Here is a 20,498-nt window from a genome sequence, read left to right as displayed (position 1 = left end):
TCCATCTTTCCAGTGTACTATGTCTGCTAAAACTAGCAATTTCAGGAGTGAATACTTGCTTCCTAACAACTGGAATTCTTCCTTTTTACAGCCTTAATTGATTGATTGATTGGAATAGCCCTGGATAAACTGGCTAACAGAGATGCAGTGGTGTTATGGGTGACGGAGGGCAGATTACTCTGGGCAGATGACGCCAGGGAGGGCTGGAAAGGAAAGCAAGTGACGAGTAAAGTACTAGCAAAACCACTACCTCACCAGAATTTGGTGAGTTTCCAAAATTAAGGACATTTTGTTTCAATTTTTTCCACTCTGCTTTAAACCTCACAGTTAAGGTCTTCCCCAGTAGAGCCTTGTCCAAACGGATCCAAGTGACAAGCATCCCCAGACCATTAGATAGCTCAAGTATGTACTCTGCCACATCCATAAGGTCTAGGCATGAAGCTCTGTTAAGCTTGAAAAGAGATTTAAATTGGATTTAATTTTAGAACAGTTTCATATGCTGCTTCATCTACTGGCAAACAGGCATTTCAACTTTTTTGCACCTAAGAACAGACACTCATACCACATTTTTGAAACTTGGCTGCTTGGTAGGAAATGACCCATGTTTTCTAGGATCTTTAAAGAGAACTTGGCTAGGAAACAAATCAGAATTGAGCTGGGACTAACCAGGGTAAAGGTTGCTTATATCTGCAGATTACCCCTCTCTGCTTTTCTAATTCACTCACCACGCCTTATCTTTCCATTAATCTTTAATAAACCTTTTAGTTAATTCCCTAAACCCACGCAATCTACATGACAGCAGGATACAGTGCAAAAGCAGCCCATGGATGTGAGGAAATAGGCAGCAGAGGAATCAAAAGGACGGGAAACTTTTAGGATTAAAAAACATCCAAACTGCAGGTCAGTAGAAAATGATGAGCAATCAGGAGAAAGCAGTAGTAAGGGGCAAACCAGGGAGGAGGCAGGGGCTATAAGGGTATTAGTGTTTCTCTGGCTGCTAGATTCATTTTCTCAATGGGGCCCTCCTCCCCTTTCCACTCTGGTTCCACTTTGACAAAAACAAGCAATCTGATTTCAAATTCGGAGCCTCTGAAATGTGGAAAACCCTCTCCAGGCTGACAACAAGGATATAGCTAGATTAAAAGGTAAATGCAATTTAACCCACCCCAGCAGAAATGGTAATCAAATTATATTGCCTCTAAATATGGTAAGTGTGGGGCTGGGGCCCTCAAGGAAAGAGAAGGTGTCTTGCAAATACAAAGAAACATGCTAAAGGGAACTGCTAAATCAACGGATGAATTGTGACTTCTACCCTCCCTCCCTCCCACGGGGTGCTTGATAAGCTGCTGATTGCTTCTAAAACATCTACTACCAATGTTAGGAACTGATTAAGCAGCTTACCAAGCACTGGGGGCTAATAGACAGGCCCACCAGGGAGACTGCATCTCTGGAGTTAAGTAGCTTGCTTTTTCATGGCTTGATTAATAAAGATGAGATAGCAGAACATGCTGAAAAGATGTGGAAACAGTTTTAGACCCCAGATGACTGGCGTTTTTATTTAATATATGGAATCATTTCTACCCTGTGACTTCACCAGCCAACAAAAGCCATGTTTCCTGTAGTTCTGTAGTCTCCAGCCCTGAGGGACATCTTAACTAACTCAACTTAAATGTATCAACTGAACATCCAGAACTGACTACGCTACCCACTATCCTCCAGAAGAGGCACAACTAGACAATGAAACGTCTGTGGAAGAAGCTTAAAATAATGTGGTTTACATATCCCTGGCAATGGCATTAGAGTGTGAACACAGGTCAGCCAGCACATCTTACCTCATTGCTTCCTCCATCGTGCATCTCAGCACTGCAGTACATTCACCTTAGATTCCCTATCCCCTCTTGTCAGATCTTTTTTGCCATATTCTTCTTGTTTAATCCAGTACATAATAAAATTCCGCTGTTCGGGCAGATGTACTGCAAGGTGCTGGCTTAATTCAATCAGTATCAACGCAAAGACACGTTTTGCTGGCACATTACCTCTTCTGTGGTCACATCTGTCACAGTAACACCACATGGCTTAACTCCATGTAGCAGGCTTGCTGAGGTTTTTGTGTGGTTTCTTTAAATTTTTTTCCCATCTTGTGATAATGCCTAGCAAACCTTGTAAATAGGCATGTTGCACCAGGGACTGTACAAACTCATAAAATCCTGAATAACTATTATTTCAAGCAAAGAAATAAATACTATTTGTCACCTGTGGGCTGAGCCTTAGATGAGCCTTCGCTGATCAGATGAAAAATTTCTCCCAGCAAAGTTCTCTTTGCAGACTACAGTTTTCTTTTGCAGCCTCTTTCCAACCCCATTTCAACACTGACGCTCTAGGCTTTCTCTCTCTCATCCCTAACCAATGCCCCTGTTAACCTACTTTTATATTAAACTATAAACCACAGAGATAGCTTGGAATTAAAGCTATTTATGCTACGATTAGCTAGAAGGGGGAATATGCAATCAGCATTGAAGATGAGAACAGGCTTGATGTGTAACAGGCAGGTTGAAGAAACTTACCTGCTGAAGGTCTGCGAGAGAATAAAGATGGATTTGCTGGAGAAGATACTCTCTGGGAAAGATCCTGGAAAAGAGACAAATGGATGTGTGTCATGCCTTTTTGACTGGGAAACTCAAAGATATCCTCTCCCAACCAAAAGACTGCAGAACAATGATGCTAGAGTGAGAGCCTGTCAGAAACTGGAATTATGTCACCCTGTAAGCACCAGCTACTTTTACAGCATTCCTCATGGGCACAACAATTCCACAGTAAGAATGAACGTTGTGCCAGTGTCATTCTCCAACTGTCAGGCAAGCATGTACTGTGACATTTACAGGCATTGAAAGCTCATCCTGAGCACAGAACGTGTTTCTTGAAACAATTAACCCAGTAATAAAAACAAATAATTCAAACTACACGTTAAAAGTATTTCTTATGCTTTTTAGTACAAGATTCCTGGTCTGCTAGAAAGCTGTAACAGTTAATTTCAGATGTGATTTATGGTTTCGTAACCAAAATAACTATATTGGGAAAAATGTCATGCAGATACTGTTCTTCCAACATAAAGTTGATTGATATCAATTCCCTTTTGCATACAGAAATATACATATTTGTATAGACCCTATAATGAGTTATTTGAGAAAGGCATGTTTTCCTTACATAAACCAAGGTTTCAGGCAAGACCATTGATTATCCACTGATAGACCTGTTCGGTAAAGCTAAATTACAGAAACCTGAACAAAGATGTCCTAATTAGAGTGACTTGCAGTAAAATGAAAAACTGGGTTAAAGTAACATTACAGAGAAAAATGGACCTTCTAAAGGTAAGTGGGTATTAGCAAGAAAGTTTATGAAAACCTATGTATCTGCCATAAAGATGTCAGGAAGAGAAAAAGCGCATCTCATTAAAATGTCTATCTTTGTGTGCACACACAGAGAAACAACCAGACGACCAGTTTTATTTTCCATCCACACAGAACAAATATAACACCACGCTAAGGTATCGAGATATTATTACATGCATGAACAAAGCTCTGGTAAAGACTGGTTTGTAATGGTAGAACTAAACAGCAGTGAACAGAAAGACCACTGGACATGTTCAAAAAACAATGATATCAAAAGGCCGATATGAACTTGCATGATTATGAGACTAATGAGAAAGTACAGAGGAACTCAAAGAACAGATTTTAGAAGCTGCGACAACACAATTAGCTAGAAAACAGATCAGCAGGGCTACCAGTACCAACTGCAACCTTTGACAGAACATTGAATCTAAGAAATAATGGAAGCACCTCGGTTCATTCCATGTCATTAGGTGTCTCAAACAACTATCTTAAACTGATGCTTTCAGAGCTCTCTTGAAGGAACTAGGACTTTTCACTGCTGTTAAGGTGAGTGGTACAAAGCCTCATACTCCTTCTGCACTTTTGAAAAAAATCTAAGTTTTATTGGGGTGGGAGGGGAAGACTCCTGCAAGCAAGGCACTGACAACTGGGCACTGCCAATCTTATGGCACTCCGGAGCAGGACTGTGCCCTTGCTCCTTCTGACTCACCAAGCATGTTCCCTCTACCCACCTAATTCTCAGCTGCAGACTCACTAGGATACTGCATTTTCCCCTTTCAGGTCTGTAGGCTATACCATCGCTCCTAATAGAGGTGAACGTGTTTCAGTGGCTCTGCTGCATCACACCTTCGTAATACTTTTGGCACAATGTCAAAGACCACCACAAAACAGTCAAAATCCATGTATCAGACAGCATATGACATTGGGATTCCTCATTTGGACACAGAAGAAAATAACATTGCTAAGGAGTTAACTCTGAACAGCATTTTGAAGCCATTGGTATTTTCAACTCTGATAGAATTTCTTTCATTAAAATTTCCCCATCATTCTCCCCTGATCACACAGTCAGGCACTAAACAGCGTGGTAGCTTTGCCAGGAACTGTATTATTTGCTGATGCCCTTACAACACTGCTAAGGAAAATAATTAGCTAATGAAAGATTTCCTTTTTCAGGAAATAACCTGAATAGCCCATAAGGCAGAAACTGTCAACAACTAATATCAATGACTAACATCACGTTCCCCTGCCTTCAAGGACTGCATTTTATTTCCTGCAAGTTCTAACTCCTAATAAAAAGTGTGCAGATGAAAAGCAAACGCATGACCGAGGGACTCCCTTTGTCGGGGGGGTGGGGGGGTGGGGGGGGGGTGGGGGGGGGGTGTGTCTCAGCCAGCACAGGCCCTGGTGACAGTCATCCTCTCCCTGTACCTGTCCCCCTCCCTGAGATGTTCGTTTGCAGCAGCAGCTCTGCAGAGCCAGCATTCAACACTCCTCCTCCCTTCCAAATCTATTTCCCGGAAAAGAAGTAGGCACTGCCCTCCCAGTCTTATGCAAGACACATATACACATGCACATACCCAGCACTCAAGTGAGAGGAATGCTTATTTCCATTGCCATGTAAACTGAGGCATTAAAAAATCCTCAGTAAGGCTGGTCCAGCTTCAGATTTGCAGTCCTTCTATTGACTTGAAAAAAAATCTGGTTGTGGTGGGCCACAGAAAAACAGCTGAGCAGCCAGAGCTTGCATGTACAACAGCATTTACAAAATTTCTTATGAAGCAACCGGACCAGTTTCTGCATAGTTCCCAGTGCATGTAGAGATGTGAAACACTCATTCAACGCCTGTCCACACCACCAAAGGTGGAGAGCACGCAGCTCCATGAGTGTGAAACCACTGAAATGGCCTAAAAGTAGGCAGCTCAGGCCCTGATCATTTAAAATATAAATAATGCGCCCTCCCCACACCTGAGGTGAGCTGAGCTGCTGCTTCAAAAACACATCTTGCTGTGCTGCATGACTGCAATTAAGTTCTCCTCCAGAAAATTTCTGTTAGTCCCATTTGGAAAGAAAAAACAAAATGCAACAACTACCTAACTTGTGAAGCCACCGCCCAAAAACACGTCTGTTTATTGCCAGTTTTGTGAGCCTTTAGTGGGTGGGGAACAAGAGTGTAAGAGGCACCAGAATATCAAACTCAAACACACTTTCAAAAAAACTCATCATAAAGTGCAAGCAAATCATTTGGGCCAGGAAATCCACACAGACCAAGTAGTCCAGTAAGCAATAAAATGAATGACGTCCGGTTTCCAACGGCTTGCTTGTCTGCACAGGTTCTCTGAGCCTAATGAGTTGATGGCTTATATAAAATCTTTTTCGGTAGGGGGCACATAGGACTAATTCAGAGGCTCTTGCTTCTAACCCAGACACTTCCTCTCACATAAGTTAGGAACGTAATGTCTTTGCCATCTCCATCCCTCTGCCAACTGCAACTGAAATTGGCCAAAGGAAGCCAAAGTCAGTAGAGTACAGCAGGTGAGACGAGGCTCACACAAACACCATGCCGTTGCATTAGCATCCAGACAAATTACTACACGGCATCCAAATCAACCTAAAATCACATTCATGTCTAAAAACCTGACACAGACCACAGAGCAGGCTAAGATAACTACACTTATAAACATTTAGCTAGAAAATACATATTCACTTTCTGCATGAGATGGAGCTTTGAGCATGCTTGGGTTAATATAAGGCCTTGATCTATAAAGACCGAAACACGTGCTTGCATTTTATTTTTCCCTTCATATAAAGGTCCTTTACAAACATCAAATGGGAAATCTCTAATAAGTTATTTGAAAGAAAAATAAAAGATGTCAGTTTTGTAAATCTTTTGATCGATGCGCTATAACGAACTCAATTTTTCTTTTAAAGTTGGTCAATTAAAAGCATTCAATAAACAGTGTCCTTTCAGTCAAATCTTAACACAGAAAAAAACTGGAGTGAGCTAGACAAAGGTCAAATGCAAGACGTTAAGACTCATAACAATAAAAACTCAAACCTCTGCTGCTTCAGAATGTGACCTGTGACCCTTGAGAGGCAAATGGTATCGACTGCACGTCCCACTAAAAGCACCTCCTAAGCTTTCACAGTTTGGAAACTCCCGGACCAGTTTCACCATCGATGCAAAACAGAACAGTTGTGAGTCACAGGATTGCTGTGCTGTAAACCCTGGCTACCAGTCAGGGTTAAGCCTGCAATGAACAAACCAAGTTCAATGCTAACCAGCCCTCTAGCTTTGCCAGTTCCTGTTAACAATAAAATCCAAAGTCCTATTGGATAAAGGTCTCTAAATTGTTTTATTGTTATGTGCTAGAAATAAAAGCAATCAATGCAAGCAGGAAAGAAACCTACCATCTGAGACTTTCAGTTCAACTAAATGAGAGAATTGAGCATTCTCAGTTTGTGATTATTATTCTTTTTTGTTTGATACTTTGTAATCTGAAGCATAACCTTCAGGCAAGATAGAACCAGAAATTTCATCCGTTCCCTTTCGGATTATCTTATCAGGTAAGTATTTGCACAAACAAAGGTTATCTTTTAGTGTCCTCCTGCAAACACAGCCACTGATAAGACTTTGCTTTTTGCATTTGGACAAAGTGTGTAGTCATGGTGCTTTGTTAGCACTAAGTAATTGCTCTGCATTTAAAGCCTGTTTATCATCAGCTTAGGTAATTTTTCTCCAATGGGTTAAATACCCTGACAGCTCTGCTAAAGCTACAACCAATTCATCTGTCCAAGCCTGACACTATAACCAAAGTACAAACGTGATAAGCAGAGCGAACTCTTCTTTTTACAGCGCAATCAAAAGAAATCAAGTTAGCTGGCAGGTGGGCACAACCAAGTCTTTTTTGTACCAAAAAGCCTGTTGAAACCTAGGATGAGAGGGGGGGAGGGGAAGCTGGCACCATGATTTCGTGTGCCAGCCAGGAGTGTCTTGTTTGACCAGGTTGAGAACTGTATGACTGAGCTCTGACTCACGGGAGACGCAGATGCACCAGTCTAGCACACAGCCACATTCAGACGTCCTCTCCTCCACCCCTCTGCAGGAAGCTGCTACACCCACAGCTGGCACAGCACCACAGGTACCAAGTCCATTTCTTCAGCCAGCACAGTTCATACTCTGGCACTGCAACTTACACCACACCACCACCAATTCACTTTTAAGCTACTGCACCACACTGCAAACTAAAGCAGGTGACAGGCAAGCACATGCTGATTACTGCTGTTCCGGTATTTTTTTGCCCCCTAGATGAGGGGCAAGAGGACCTCTGAAGTCCCCACAGCACACACCATCAACAGCTGCGGCTATGTGCATAGCACGCAGGCAGGAACTGCATGCACTCTGATCTCACTGACAGGAGCTCAAAATTTTAAGAGTTACTATTTGATTTAAAAAGTACAGAGGGATATCAGTGAATTGCCAGTTATCCCAAATACATGTGGCAGGGTAAATAACATCTCTTGCTAGGTTTTCTCTTGCAACTCATTTGACATGGAATCTGTTAACTTAAGGTAGAGAACAGCATCAGAGGTGAGGGGAAAAGGTAGACTTTTTTTCCAGTGTTGCTAATTATAGTTTTATTCAGGCTTTTGCTTTTTTATTTCCTTGGAAATCCCAGCTCCTGGAAGTAAGTTGGGAGAGGACAACCCCACCTTTCCAGCCAAAAGAGTTACTCAGGAAAGTGGGGCCCTGGGAAACCTGCTGATCTGAAAGTCAAAAGGAAGTAATAAATTAATTAAACCAAAACACTACTAATTTATTTAATTCCTGTGGTATTATACCAGATTAATGATTTTTTTCTAATTCTATGGGTTTGGCTAAAAAAGTGTTTGAGAACCATTTCACATTCGTGAGGTATGAACACTCTTCTGGTTATGTTCTGGGAGCAGCCATTCCTAAATATCTTCAGCTCACACTAAGTGCTAGATTTATTAGCAAGCATGGCCAGGTAAGGTATTGTTCCATGCTGTTATGAAATTCCCCATGAGCATCCCTATGTTAAAACAGTTACACTTATCATCCATCAGCAAACTTGAACCAGTATATAAACTTTCAACTAAAATGCAGTACACTAAGTCTCTCTCTTCTGTGGTTACTTGAGCAAGGTTATGGTAGCATTGTGAAAGACAAGAATTACTACAGATCTAACTCAGGAATCAAGTACTGCTGTTACTAAAAGCGGAATGCAGAAAATTAGAGGCACAGATTCATTTTGAAATCAAAATAGCTTAGATCCCCTGAAGAATAAGAAAATGGTCTCTGTTTTTGTCAGGCACTTCTGAACCCTTGCAGTTTGCTGCTGGAAGTTTCGATATAAAAAACACAGGGATAAAAGTGGCACATAAAGAGTCATATTTAACATGGTGTACACATCTAATAGGAACTTCTTTTTAAATCATTATGGTTTTTAAAGCAATCTAGTCTCAAAAGGTGAATGGAAACTACCATTTGGAAAGATGTCTAATATTACTGATCTATTTGGCAAGGAGATGCAGGTGTGCCCCTAGTCTGGAAAATGCCAACAGGAACTGAAAGACCCACCTGTCCTCTGGAAAACTTATCATATATACCCTGGCATGCTCCTCAGCTGGATGCTTACCATGGTAGAGCAATGGCTTGAGCTTTAACCTTCCCTTGGCTTGAACATACAGCAGTTCTGTCTCTGCTCTGGGTGCTCTGGTACACACCTTGCTGCTCCAGCTCTGTTTGTTATCCCTAGTTAAAACAAAAGCTCAAAGTCCACCTTAAATTCATCCCCTACAGTTTCAGCCAAATGCTTTTTAAGATGTTAAGATGCAAGGACCTTGCATGCACAGTTACTTCTTCAAAAAGACACAAGAGTCGAAGCAAAGAGGCAGTCTGTTTGTAAGAGTTCCATCAACAGGCATGCTTTATTTCAGCTACTGCAATGACTACGTGCATGCAGATTTTATATAAAACAAAAAATGGCTTGTGCCTACTTCTCTGCATTTATTTTCTCACCTTTCCTCACTTTGGGGTGTTGTTTGGTCTTAACACTGGATTCTCACAGGATATCCAGATACCCTCACTGAATGAGTTTCTCACCCTCTTTCACCTGTGCAACAAATATTCTTCTTCGGTTTGTCCTGCTGTTAAATCAGAGCCCAGAGTGCTATGAAACCACATCCTTCTGTTCTTTTCCTGCTCAAACTTTCTTTTTGCAGTCTACTGCTTGCACAAGTTGTGTCTTTGTTCTGCTTTGGGATTTTCCACTCTCCAAATGGCCTACCCATTACAAAGAAAATGGAGAAAACAGTCCCCTTTGACTGTCTGGACATGACTTAATGACCTTCTGTTGTCTTTGGTCTGAAAGATGACATAGCCCCAGCTTCACATACATGAGGTATTTGGTGGTACAGTGATTGCATAAGATCAATCAGGATTCCTGTGATATGTTTAGACAGGTTCCCCAATTGCCACACAAATATTTTGAAAGTAATCTACTCCCGTGTCAAAAGTGATATGTCTAAGGCCTCACTGTAGGAAGTGACAGGACTCTATTGTTCAGCATAACTGAATTTGGGCTTGTTTCGCATCGTGCTGACAGACTGGCAGGCTCAGCCAGGACCACACGTCTGCGGCACTGGAGGTGTACCTTTAACCTCCTGCTGCAACAGCAAGCTCTAATTTGGTCTTCCTGTAAGATGCTACGTAATACAACCAGCACTGGAGTTTTGCTAGGGTAAAACCAATGTATTGCTGTTCTAGAGCTGATAGACAAATGGTATCAGACAGAGATGAGAAACAAGGGAGAAATTTTTCCATATAGTTTCTCACTACCATTCAGAAGATTTACTTACAAAGCAAGGGCACTGCAACAAGCACTAACGTACAGAGGAATGTGGTGCAGAACATTTACCTTGTGTCACTGCCATCTGTCTAAAATGTCTGGGCTAGCAACACCTGAACTGCAAGTTTAGGTGTATAGCTGAGATAGCAGAGAGCCCAGAGAGCACGCCACGGTTGATTTGAGTTAGCTTGTCCTACAGTTGACGTGGAGGTGCCTGAAGACTTCCCAAAAAGTCATTCTGACAGTTCCTTGACCTGAACAGCCTTCAACCATGACAAGAACAGAGGAAAAGAGGCTGTGGCATATGGACACACTGTTAGTGTGTCTTATGTCTAGAGATAAAAGCAAGAAAGCAAAACCAGAATAAAGCTTGCATCATTCAGCACAGCTTCACAGAATAACCTCATTATTTAATGGACTTGGAGATTCTCGCTCTTTCCTAGCTATAAATTTTATTGACTACATTTTGTTTGCCTGTGCCATTCATTCATCATCCCACAATCTACAGGTGGTGGTGGTATCTGTACAGCTCCACTTGTACTAATTCTCTGTTGGCTCTAGGTTTTGGTCTTGTACATTTCTGCCTGAACAGCATCCACACAAGCAAGGGAACCAAAACAAGCATGAACTTGTTGAGTAAAGACATTTGAGGCAAATTATGTCTGTTGCAATACTGAAGTGACAGTCACAGCAAACTAGGCATAACAATGTCCCTTGTAAAACAGGGAGCTCAGCAACAGGCTCGGAGTCTCAGCTGGCTAATCTCAGAGGAACGCTGCGGATAGGCACCGGTGAAGGGCCTTATTTCTCCTCCCAGCCAAGTCTGAGTTCCTTTATTGTTCTCCCTTGCAAATATAAAAACAGCTTAGAATCCAGTGGAGCAATAGGTAAGAACAAATCATTATAACTGATGAAGACTACTTTTATTGTGGGCCTTCTAGCTACTTTCAGGATTTCTTCTGCTTCTTTTCTTTTCCTTCCTTCCTTTCTACTTAGTCACTTGCTTCTTCAAAGTTCACAATGTGGTTCAGCCCTGAGTTCTCTGCTAGATACCAAGTTTCAAAGTTCCCAAAGTACCTATCTATGCACACCATTATAAATAACATTTCCACATTTAAGCCAACTGGATCCTGAGCTAACCTGGTTTATAGCCATCTGGAATTCTTCAGAAAAAGCGACTCCTAAGCACTGTAAACAGTTTTGTCTTCCCAGAGGACACCAAGAATTTCCAACTTCATTGCCATCTTCATTTTGTGATCTGGGTTCAAGAGCAAGGTATAGATTTAAAGAAGATGATAATGCAAATAGTATTAATAAAAGAAACCTAAGAGTGATCTGCTTTTCCCTAATAAGGCAGGCTCTATCAGTGTCCCAAAGGCAGCAAGGTGCCAATACAATTAATCAGTCTGTTTTTAGTTCTCCCTAGACAGCAATATTAACAGTTTGTTTCAGTCTGTTTATATGGGTCTGACAGGTCTTCAAGATGCTGTGTTCACTTTCTTGTGATTAATAGTCATTCACATACTAAGGTGAAGACCAAGCAGAAAAAGAATGTTTTTAGAGTAGGACAGCTAACTGGATTCTCTCCCCTACCCTTTCATTTCTAACTAGGAAACAGTACTAAATTTAGGAATGCTGTCTCACTATATTGTTTACACTCCTCCTTTTCTGGCAACTTGCCCATGTGATGAGCCAAAGGGAAATTTAAATCACATATTTTCTTCGTTTACTTTTCAGCTTTGCTCTATAAAGCCACCACATTGATAGTGAATGTCTGCACACTGTGATACTACATGCAGAAAGCAAAGCCATTGGGACCAGTTTTGAGCAAGGAATAACTCCTTCCAGGAAAAGAACTTTTCTTCCTTTCCATCTCTGCAAATCTCTTAGGGGAGATCTGAGGGACCAACTGAGCACCAAACCCACCTCAACAGAGACTTCACAGACCAAGAAGGAGCTAGACTCTAAGGTGTGTTTTGTACATTCCTTCAGTGGCTTTTACAGCACTTCTAACAAGTCCTACCAAACTGGAGATGCTTACCCAGTACAAAAGCAAACCCTTGTTGGGCTGTGGTCCTCCTCTCCACCACTGAGAGCTTTAACTGGATTCAGTGTGAAGGAACCCTTAGATAAGAAAAGGCAGCATTTGAAGTATTTCCCAGTTTCCCTTTCTGCCATTCTGGGTGTTTCATTTTGATACAGGGAGTTTCTTCTCCCTCCTCTCTGCCCCAAGAAAAGCCCGTGTACACATTTCTGCACTAATTTTTGTCCATTCTCTCCTCTGTCCATTTCCTCAGCACTTGTCATTTCTCCTTCTTGGAGGAAGGTTTTTGGGCTCCCTCTTTGTCCTGGTTTCTTCATTAACTCTTAATTTCCTGAGATCCCTTCACTCTGAATCTCCTCCTTCTCCTGGCTTTCCCTCATCCCTTTGTCTCTAGTCCATTGATTTCTCTGCTTAGGCTTCCTTTGATCTCTCTTCTTTCACTCTCCTACCCAAGTTCATTCAGTCTCATGCCTCCTCCTGTCTATTTTAATCAGGGCATTCTTTTCTTCAGCATCAATCAGAAAGCATAATTTCTTTTCTATCATTTTTTCTGAATGGGAGCCTTCACAAATCTTATTCTCCTTTCAGTTTTATTGCAGTCAAAGAGGATGGCATAGGAAAGCTATTATAGCGGAATAGCAAAACAGGTCTGCAAGGCACTACTATCCTCTAGAATAAAAGAAAATTCATCCTAATTTTTAAAATGCTGTAAGCTGCCCTATCAAATAATAGGAATTGAGCAGTAAGACACAAACACATATTAACACACAGCAGGTCTGACACAAGAACTCAGTGGTGCTCTCCAGAAGCCTGTTGCTATATCCTTCTCGTAGTTGTTCCAGGTAGTTCATCAAAGCAATGACATAGGTTATGTACCAAATAGCAGGCTGCCTCACTCCTTACCTGGGATAAAGACACTAGTACAGCCTCCTCTCCCTCCCAGAGAATTCAGGTCCCCATCCCTAAAACACCATGCTCAAAATACAGTCAGTGATGTCATCTGCTTTCTTGCCCTTTGGCAGTTCATAATTTCAAAGCAGTGGCTTTCCTATTTGCGGTCTTGTCTTACTTACAAACACGGGTTATACAAATGCTTACAGATGCATTTAACATCAGGTCAGCTGCATGTGCCTCAAACCACTCACCTCACAGTAGGGCATGGGCCATCTTTTTTGGAGATCCATGACAAAAGTAACTTGGCTTTTTTAAGGTCACAAGTGGCTTGATGGTTTTAAGAAGATTATTCTTTTTTTTTTTAGCTTCTTAGAAAAATGCAGCAGCAGCTGAATGGACTAAGATATAGCACTTCTAAAATGAAGTTCACTTTTTATTAAAAACTACTGTTTCCACCACAGAAAACTCAATATTAAACACCTGCTGTGCTGTGACCACATGTTTTCCAATAAACAAAACACTCAGCACAGCCATGTCATGGATGGAAAAGACAGTGGCTGAGCAAGAGCACAACTGCTCTGGTGTCACATAAATCGTATGCTGGGTCACGTGCCAGGGGACTACATCTGGCCTCTGCTGTTGTGCAACATCATATCACAGAAGAGGGCAGAAGCGCTGGACAGGTGGTTGACTCTGGCCTCTCTCATGCTTTGCCATACTGTGAGGTGTTTCAATGGTCCCAAACAGCGGCTACCACACCGCGATACCACGGCAGGGAGCATGAGGTATCACATCTGACTAAAAATACTCATGCACAGCCAGGAAGCCTGAGGAGTTAAAGATGCTCACCACAATATATGACCCCTGGACTAATAGTTGTCAAGAACAACTTCAGACAGTCAGACCCTATAAAACCATTTCCTTTGGCAGTAGATAACGCAGCTGCCCAGGGAAGTCAGATACAAGTACAACATCTTTCTAAATGGGTAACACCTTCAGAATTAGATTGTGAGGGGGAAAAAAAAGGGGGGGGGTGAGAAAAGCAACATGACAAGGAAACTACATCCTTGTGCTCTATGTTGTCTGTGGTTCTCACCTTCTACGCAGATCTTCAGCCACTGCTGCTCTGCAGCTGAACAAATATGCTCGGAGAGATTTTAGCTGCTGTCTCAGGCGGACAACAGTTGCCAGAGGTTCAACATGCTTGTACAACATGGGATTTTCCTGCTGGATATCAATCAATGGCTCCTCATAAACATATTCCAGGAATTCTTTGGCTTGCTTTGAGACCTGAAAAATAAAGCAACCAGTTTAGCTAGGCTTTCCTCTCAACTCTTTTTAAGCAGATCTTCCCCTCCGTGATCTGTCAGCTATTTCTGCATATGAAAACTTCCTCTGTTACCAATTACAGATGAAGACAGAGCTGAGAGAGATCCAACTGTCTCTGCTTATAGCCAAGTCAAACTTCATCAAGCCCATCGGAGTTGAGTGTATGAGATAATATACCCAAAGTACAGGGATATTTGCAGCCACACGTTTTCACTGCAGGGTAACATAGCTTACTAGATGTTTTTTGAGTCTAAAAACTGATTACCAAGTTTCTTCCCTGTTAATATTTTTCTGTTTGCTCACTGTTTTCTTTTTGGCAAGAAGCAAGTGATTAGGTAAGTGGCAAAGCACAATGTTACAAAAGGAAACATACACACTGCAAATCCAATCACATTGATTTATCCTAGGTTATAGAACTCTAGTGTAAATTAGTACTCCCATTTGTTTCATGCTCAGCCAGTATGGTTAAGATTATGTAAAAAGAAAATAATCGGAAACACATCTATCAAGTTGTGGTTTTTTAAATACAGATAAATAAAGTTGAATTTTACTGGTATTACTCACTCCCAAGAATGATGTTTCATCTGCAAGAAATTTTTCTTATGCATTTTTCATGACAGTGCTCTGTTCTATCTCCACCTGCAAAGAGCTACTGTAACCTTGATAAATTAATGGGACTTTGTTCCCACTAGAAAAGATACTCCTGCTTCTGAGGTGAGAAGGCCAAATTCCCTCATTCCTTATTTCTGCATTTTATCACAGCTGGAAAAGAGAAGATGGGATTATCTGAAATGAGCTGCAAATCACTTGAAACTGTGCTATAGAAACACTACTCACTCCACAACTCAATTAGTCCTCCTGGACCTTTAAATCAGTGTTTACACTTTGTTGAGGGAGGGATGAATTAGGCTAACAAAAGGAGAAAGGGCACACCATAGCCTCTTGAGATTTAGGATGTTATTTCCTTTCTGGTGCTTTAAGGTAGGATGTAGGTAAAAGCAATATACATCTTTATAAATAGCACCACTTCCAAAGCCAGCACAAGTTAGTAGCTACAGGAGTCACTAGCTACTTACAGGGAAAGCCAGCCCCAAATGCAACCTTTCCCCAATGCATAATAAAAATATAAGAAAAAATACCAAGGCCAGCCTTCCCACCAACAACTACACAGATAATACAATGTGTAATTTTAAATACAGCAGACTATAACTCCACAGATTTCCCAGGCCCTGAAGCTGTATTGAATCTCACATATTTGTACTAAACATCCCACTCATGCCTTTCTCTTTCTCTTTCTCTTTTCCTTTTTTTTTTTTTTTTTAAATAATGCATATACAAGGAATTGTGCTGTCTGAATGGAAGCACAGGTAACATGCTGTGTAAGGAGTAGCGCAGGCAACTCGGGTTTTGTAGAACAAAACTCTACAAACTCCAAATAAGTCAAGTTTCCTAACACTAGCAATGGTGATGTTTTATTAGACATCCTAACTGCAGCGCACAAAAGAGACTGCAGTTAAACAACCTGCTTTTACAATCACTGAACTATTTGGCTTTAATATCTCAGCAATCCCCTGACAACTGCTGTATCTATAGTAAATATTATTCCTCTTCCACCAACGGGCAGATTAAGCCACATATTCAGTGATTCCCTAGGAGGGACATGAACGCTTGCGTACAGCAACTAGCACCTCCCACCAGGAGGACCTGGTGCCCAGTCTTTGTAGTCTTACTTCCTTGCTTTAAAGCCCTGCTGAAGTAATGGGCTCCTCATCCACCTGCCCTACTGTCTTGGGAACCAGAGGGCGATTGCTGTCTAAGTACTACACTCACGCCTGTGCACACTTGTACCTGTGTGGGGCAACCTTCCTGAGGCTGCAACATTAGTACAGAAACAAAAAAATGACAGAATTGAGGTCACCTGAGTGACTCTGCAATACATGTGCACTATGATGACAAAGCATTACTGTGCAGCTCTGGTGCTGCATGGTCTGAATGCAGCCTTTGAGAACAGAGGTGCAAAGCAAACCTTTCTCTCTCCTTGCCAATACAATGTACCTGCGGAACGTTGGTTGCAGGAAAAGTAGCTTTGCCCAGCATCACTGGCTGACAGGTAGGTAGGTGTCAGTTCACTCTGATACAGGCACACAGGTCATTTAAAACATTAAAACACATTGCCAACCATAGCAAAGTTACAAGAAGCTGAAATGCAGTCTTATAATGGGAACAGTTAGGCAGTCATAATAATTCAGCTTGTTACCTGCCAACATTCTAGTACATGTACTAGCATACTCACAGTCCCCCAATTTTATTGGGCAGACTAGACAATCCTATTAAATAAGCCAGACAGAGTGAGAAGATGCAAAGTGCAACAGGGTTTTAGCTTTAAATGTCATACAAGGATGGATGCTAACATTTCCAGACCTTTCTTTTCTAGAGGCTGCAAACTTACAGTTCAGAATTCAATTTACCAGAAGTCAGTCTCCCTTGAAGCCTTCTGGCACAGGGAGTTAATTTCCTGCTGTGTTTGTCTGGCATTTTGTGCAGGCTGGAAGCCACCTGAACCAAACTGCAATACTTACTGGTTTTTGAGTGCAAACAGGGAAAACAGTTGGCCTAAGTAAAAGGAAGAAAGGATGTTCACAAGATTGCCTCTCTTCTTTTCCCTTCACACAAACACATGAAAAACACAAATATGAAAACAGTAGGGAGACAGGAAAAAAAAGTGAACCTGGGGACTGAACTGCTGCTTTGGTTATGACAGAAGAAACATGCCAAACTGACAAGTCCTTTCAAAGAGCTTTTATTGCAGTCAAGGGGATTTTTCTTTTCCTACCCATGTGTTTTCAGGTGTTAAGTGCATTGCTGTTTTTCAAGATCCTGGGTATGGGAAGACATAACTCTACAAATTACTACTGCTTCTGTTTTTTCATAAGCCGTCGTGCCAAAAGCAGACAAGAACCTCGCCATTTGCAAAACTTACTTAACTGATGCAACAGTTTACTTAACAGGTACATATAGAACAGAAACATCCCCAATTACATTGTATCATCATAAAAACTTATGTCCTAGAGTACCTATTGGTGCTTGCTTTGCCAGAGACAGATAGGACAGACCCCAGAAACCCCTGCAGAGGTAAGGTGGCAGTGGGAAGCAGTGCAAGTTTTCAAACTCTTCATCCACTTTCCTTCCACTTGGTGGACTGACAGGCACATTTAAGACTGTGTGAAACAAGGTAACTTTTGAAGACTGAAGCCCTGTTTCAGTTCTAACCATCTGTTGTGGTTTTACCCCAGCCAGCGGCTAAGCACCACACAGCCACTCACTCACTCCCCCCTCAGCAGGATGAGTGGGAGAATCAGAAGAGTAGAAGTGAGAAAACTCATCGGTTGAGATAAAGACAGTCTGATAAGTAAAGCAAAAGCCACATGCGCAAGCAAAGTAAGACAAGGAATTCGTTCACCCCTTCCCATCGGCAGGCTGGTGTTCAGCCATCTCCAGGAAAGCAGGGCTCCATACTGGGGAAAACAAACGCCATCACTCTGAACGCTGCTGCCCCTCCTTTCTCTTCCCCAAGCCCCTTTTATGCTGAGCATGACGTCATATGGCATGGAATTTCCCTTTGGTCGGTTTGGGTCAGCTGGCCTGGCTGCGTCCCCTCCCAACTCCTTGCGCACCCCCAGCCATCCCACTGGCAGGATGGTGTGAAAAGCAGAAATAGCCTTGGCTCTGTGTAAGCACTACTCAACAATAACAAAAACATCCCTGTATTATCAACACTGTTTTCAGCACAAATCCAAAACATAGCCCCATACTAGCTACTATGAAGAAAATTAACTCTATCCCAGCTGAAATCAGGACACCATCAAATGTGGTATGTGGTTATTTCCTGCAGGAGCTCTCCGGGGTATGCTCCAAGTTCAGCCAGGAGCAAGTCACCCACCACAGCACCTCCATTTTCAGGCATTGCTGCGCTACCTGTGAGGTGCAGGGCTGTGCATTTAGGAGAAGCTCTGTTGTTTAGCTTCACTTGGGGATGTTGCTGCATGGCTTTGTGTGGGCACACTGGCCAATTATGGGAGGTGAAATGCTGACAAATTAAGTGATATTCCTTTAAAACTCAGCCCAAAGAAAATTACTACTACCAAGATCACCTCAAGGAAGTGGGACAAGATATCTGCCTTTGCCAAATCAGCACATTCAATCGATACACTACTAAGGAATCATGCAGTTTTATTATAACTAGTAAGCGCAGTAGTTGCCTTTTAGACCATAGAGAAGAAATAAACATCAGACCTTATCTGTGAATGGAGAAATGAGATGTGGATGTAAAAGTGCAGGCAATATGTGCTCTACCTCAGAAAAGTACTGCTTACCTCCCATGGAGGTATAGCACAGACCGAAATAAAAGCACACGTATGCAGAATTGAACAGAAAGGGGGAAACACCAAAGAATTCACAAAAGTAACAGGAACTACTTACTATTTTAATGCTATACATGGATGGGACGGAGTTGAGATCCAACCAGTGATCTCAGCTCAGTTGTCACACTGCCACTGTGGCACATGATGTCCTCTTCACTATCCCTCCCCTGCCTTAGTTTCAGCTCTAATAGTTGGGGATGCTGTAGTGTTTTCTTGCCTAAGGAATGGTGTTCCTTTCTTAAATCCACCTCTCTGAGCACTTTGGCACAGAGACTGGTGAAGTATCTGCACAGAACTTGCTTGTGCTCGCAAGTCACCTTATAGCTATTCTGCCTGTCTCCAAAAAGTACAAATTGGTAACTTCTCACTATTATAGTGAGATTACAGTACATTAAGTTTTCAATTAACTTTTTAGCTTAAAAGTTCCATTTCCTTTAGTGCCTCAGCTGCCTATACCAAGACCACAGGAAACAGAGCACAGAGCATAGTATTTATCCTGCAGGTTTAGAAAACAAAAGAGTTTATGAGATCTATGCCTTACCATCCACTTGCCCCACATCAGAGCTACCTATACGACTATGGACTAGTGACTTTAGTCCTTGGCAAAAGCATCCAAAGAAAGATATCTTAAATATTTATTCCTAGTTTCCGGGAAAGGGAGGGGGGTTTGTCTCCACACGTAGAAGCTTTGTAATTCTGAAGAATCTTGCGTTTCGTGGTGCAAGACTATCATTTTCCTGATGGCAGGCTCTGGCTATCTTTTAATAATCTCCCCATCTGACAAATTTTCTTCTTCAAGAGAGCTACTTTTCCTCTAATAGGAACCATTTACTGGTTATTTTTTTCCTTTTCAAATAGCCCATAATAATAATAATATTCGCAGACACAAAACATCAAACGGCCTCTCCTAACGGTGACTGCTAAGTCTGAAGCTCTAGCATGGTCTGGATTCCTTATGAGTTTGTTATAGTTTCAGCATATGCTCCCCAAAATGGCAAAACAACACTGCTACCATGTTTGCTGGCATAATGCTTTGAGGCATGCAACTAATTGCCCTGTCTAGCAACCAGCCACCAAGACAGCAGCAAATAGCAGATTACTAAAGTTTTAGAAAAGCTGCTTGTGTGGCAAGTGAACAACTGTAGAATTTTCTCTTTATGTTACTTTCAGCTGTCTGGTGCAAACAAGTGCTATGGCAATGTCCTTCTAGTGTCCTCGAAATGTTTGTGCCAAGAGACAGGACATACTGGGTCTTCCAAACACCATGTTTGGGTATGCCAGTTTCCTGTGGGCATTTCCACAATTTTAGCACTCATCACCAAGCAGTGCCAATCCATAGTCCCTAGTGCTCATGAAACAGGTATTCCTCAAGAGCCCAATAACTACAAAGATTAGGGCTAAAAGAGAGGTTTCGGTGTCCTGTCCCTCCCTGTCTCTTGAACAATCAGATAAGCAATGATGGAAGAGATGGTCATCAAGAAAGAGGCATATGGCTGCTCCTGTGGCAGAATGCTTTAGGCCTGGCTAAGGAAATTATGATGAAAATGACGGC

General features: G+C 41.9%; 1 protein-coding gene across 7 annotated transcripts in view; it reads right to left on the bottom strand.

The window, feature by feature from the left end:
- Window positions 1-20,498, bottom strand: part of PLEKHM3 (pleckstrin homology domain containing M3) — a 97,399-nt gene that overhangs the window by 33,525 nt on the left and 43,376 nt on the right. For 6 of the 7 annotated variants that reach the window (XM_075756366.1, XM_075756367.1, XM_075756370.1 and 3 more), the window contains 2 exons: window positions 14,293-14,486; window positions 2,565-2,628 (listed from right to left, as the gene is read on the bottom strand). In XM_075756366.1, the coding sequence (XP_075612481.1) occupies window positions 2,565-2,628; window positions 14,293-14,486 (258 nt within the window). Of the gene's footprint in view, window positions 1-2,564; window positions 2,629-11,398; window positions 11,517-14,292; window positions 14,487-20,498 lie in introns of all 7 variants that reach the window. The other variant, XM_075756372.1, reaches the window with a different exon arrangement.

The sequence above is a fragment of the Balearica regulorum genome, chromosome 6 (genome assembly GCF_011004875.1).
Source record: "Balearica regulorum gibbericeps isolate bBalReg1 chromosome 6, bBalReg1.pri, whole genome shotgun sequence".
Taxonomy (NCBI): Eukaryota; Metazoa; Chordata; class Aves; order Gruiformes; family Gruidae; genus Balearica; species Balearica regulorum.
This window is presented reverse-complemented; position numbering and strand designations above follow the sequence as displayed.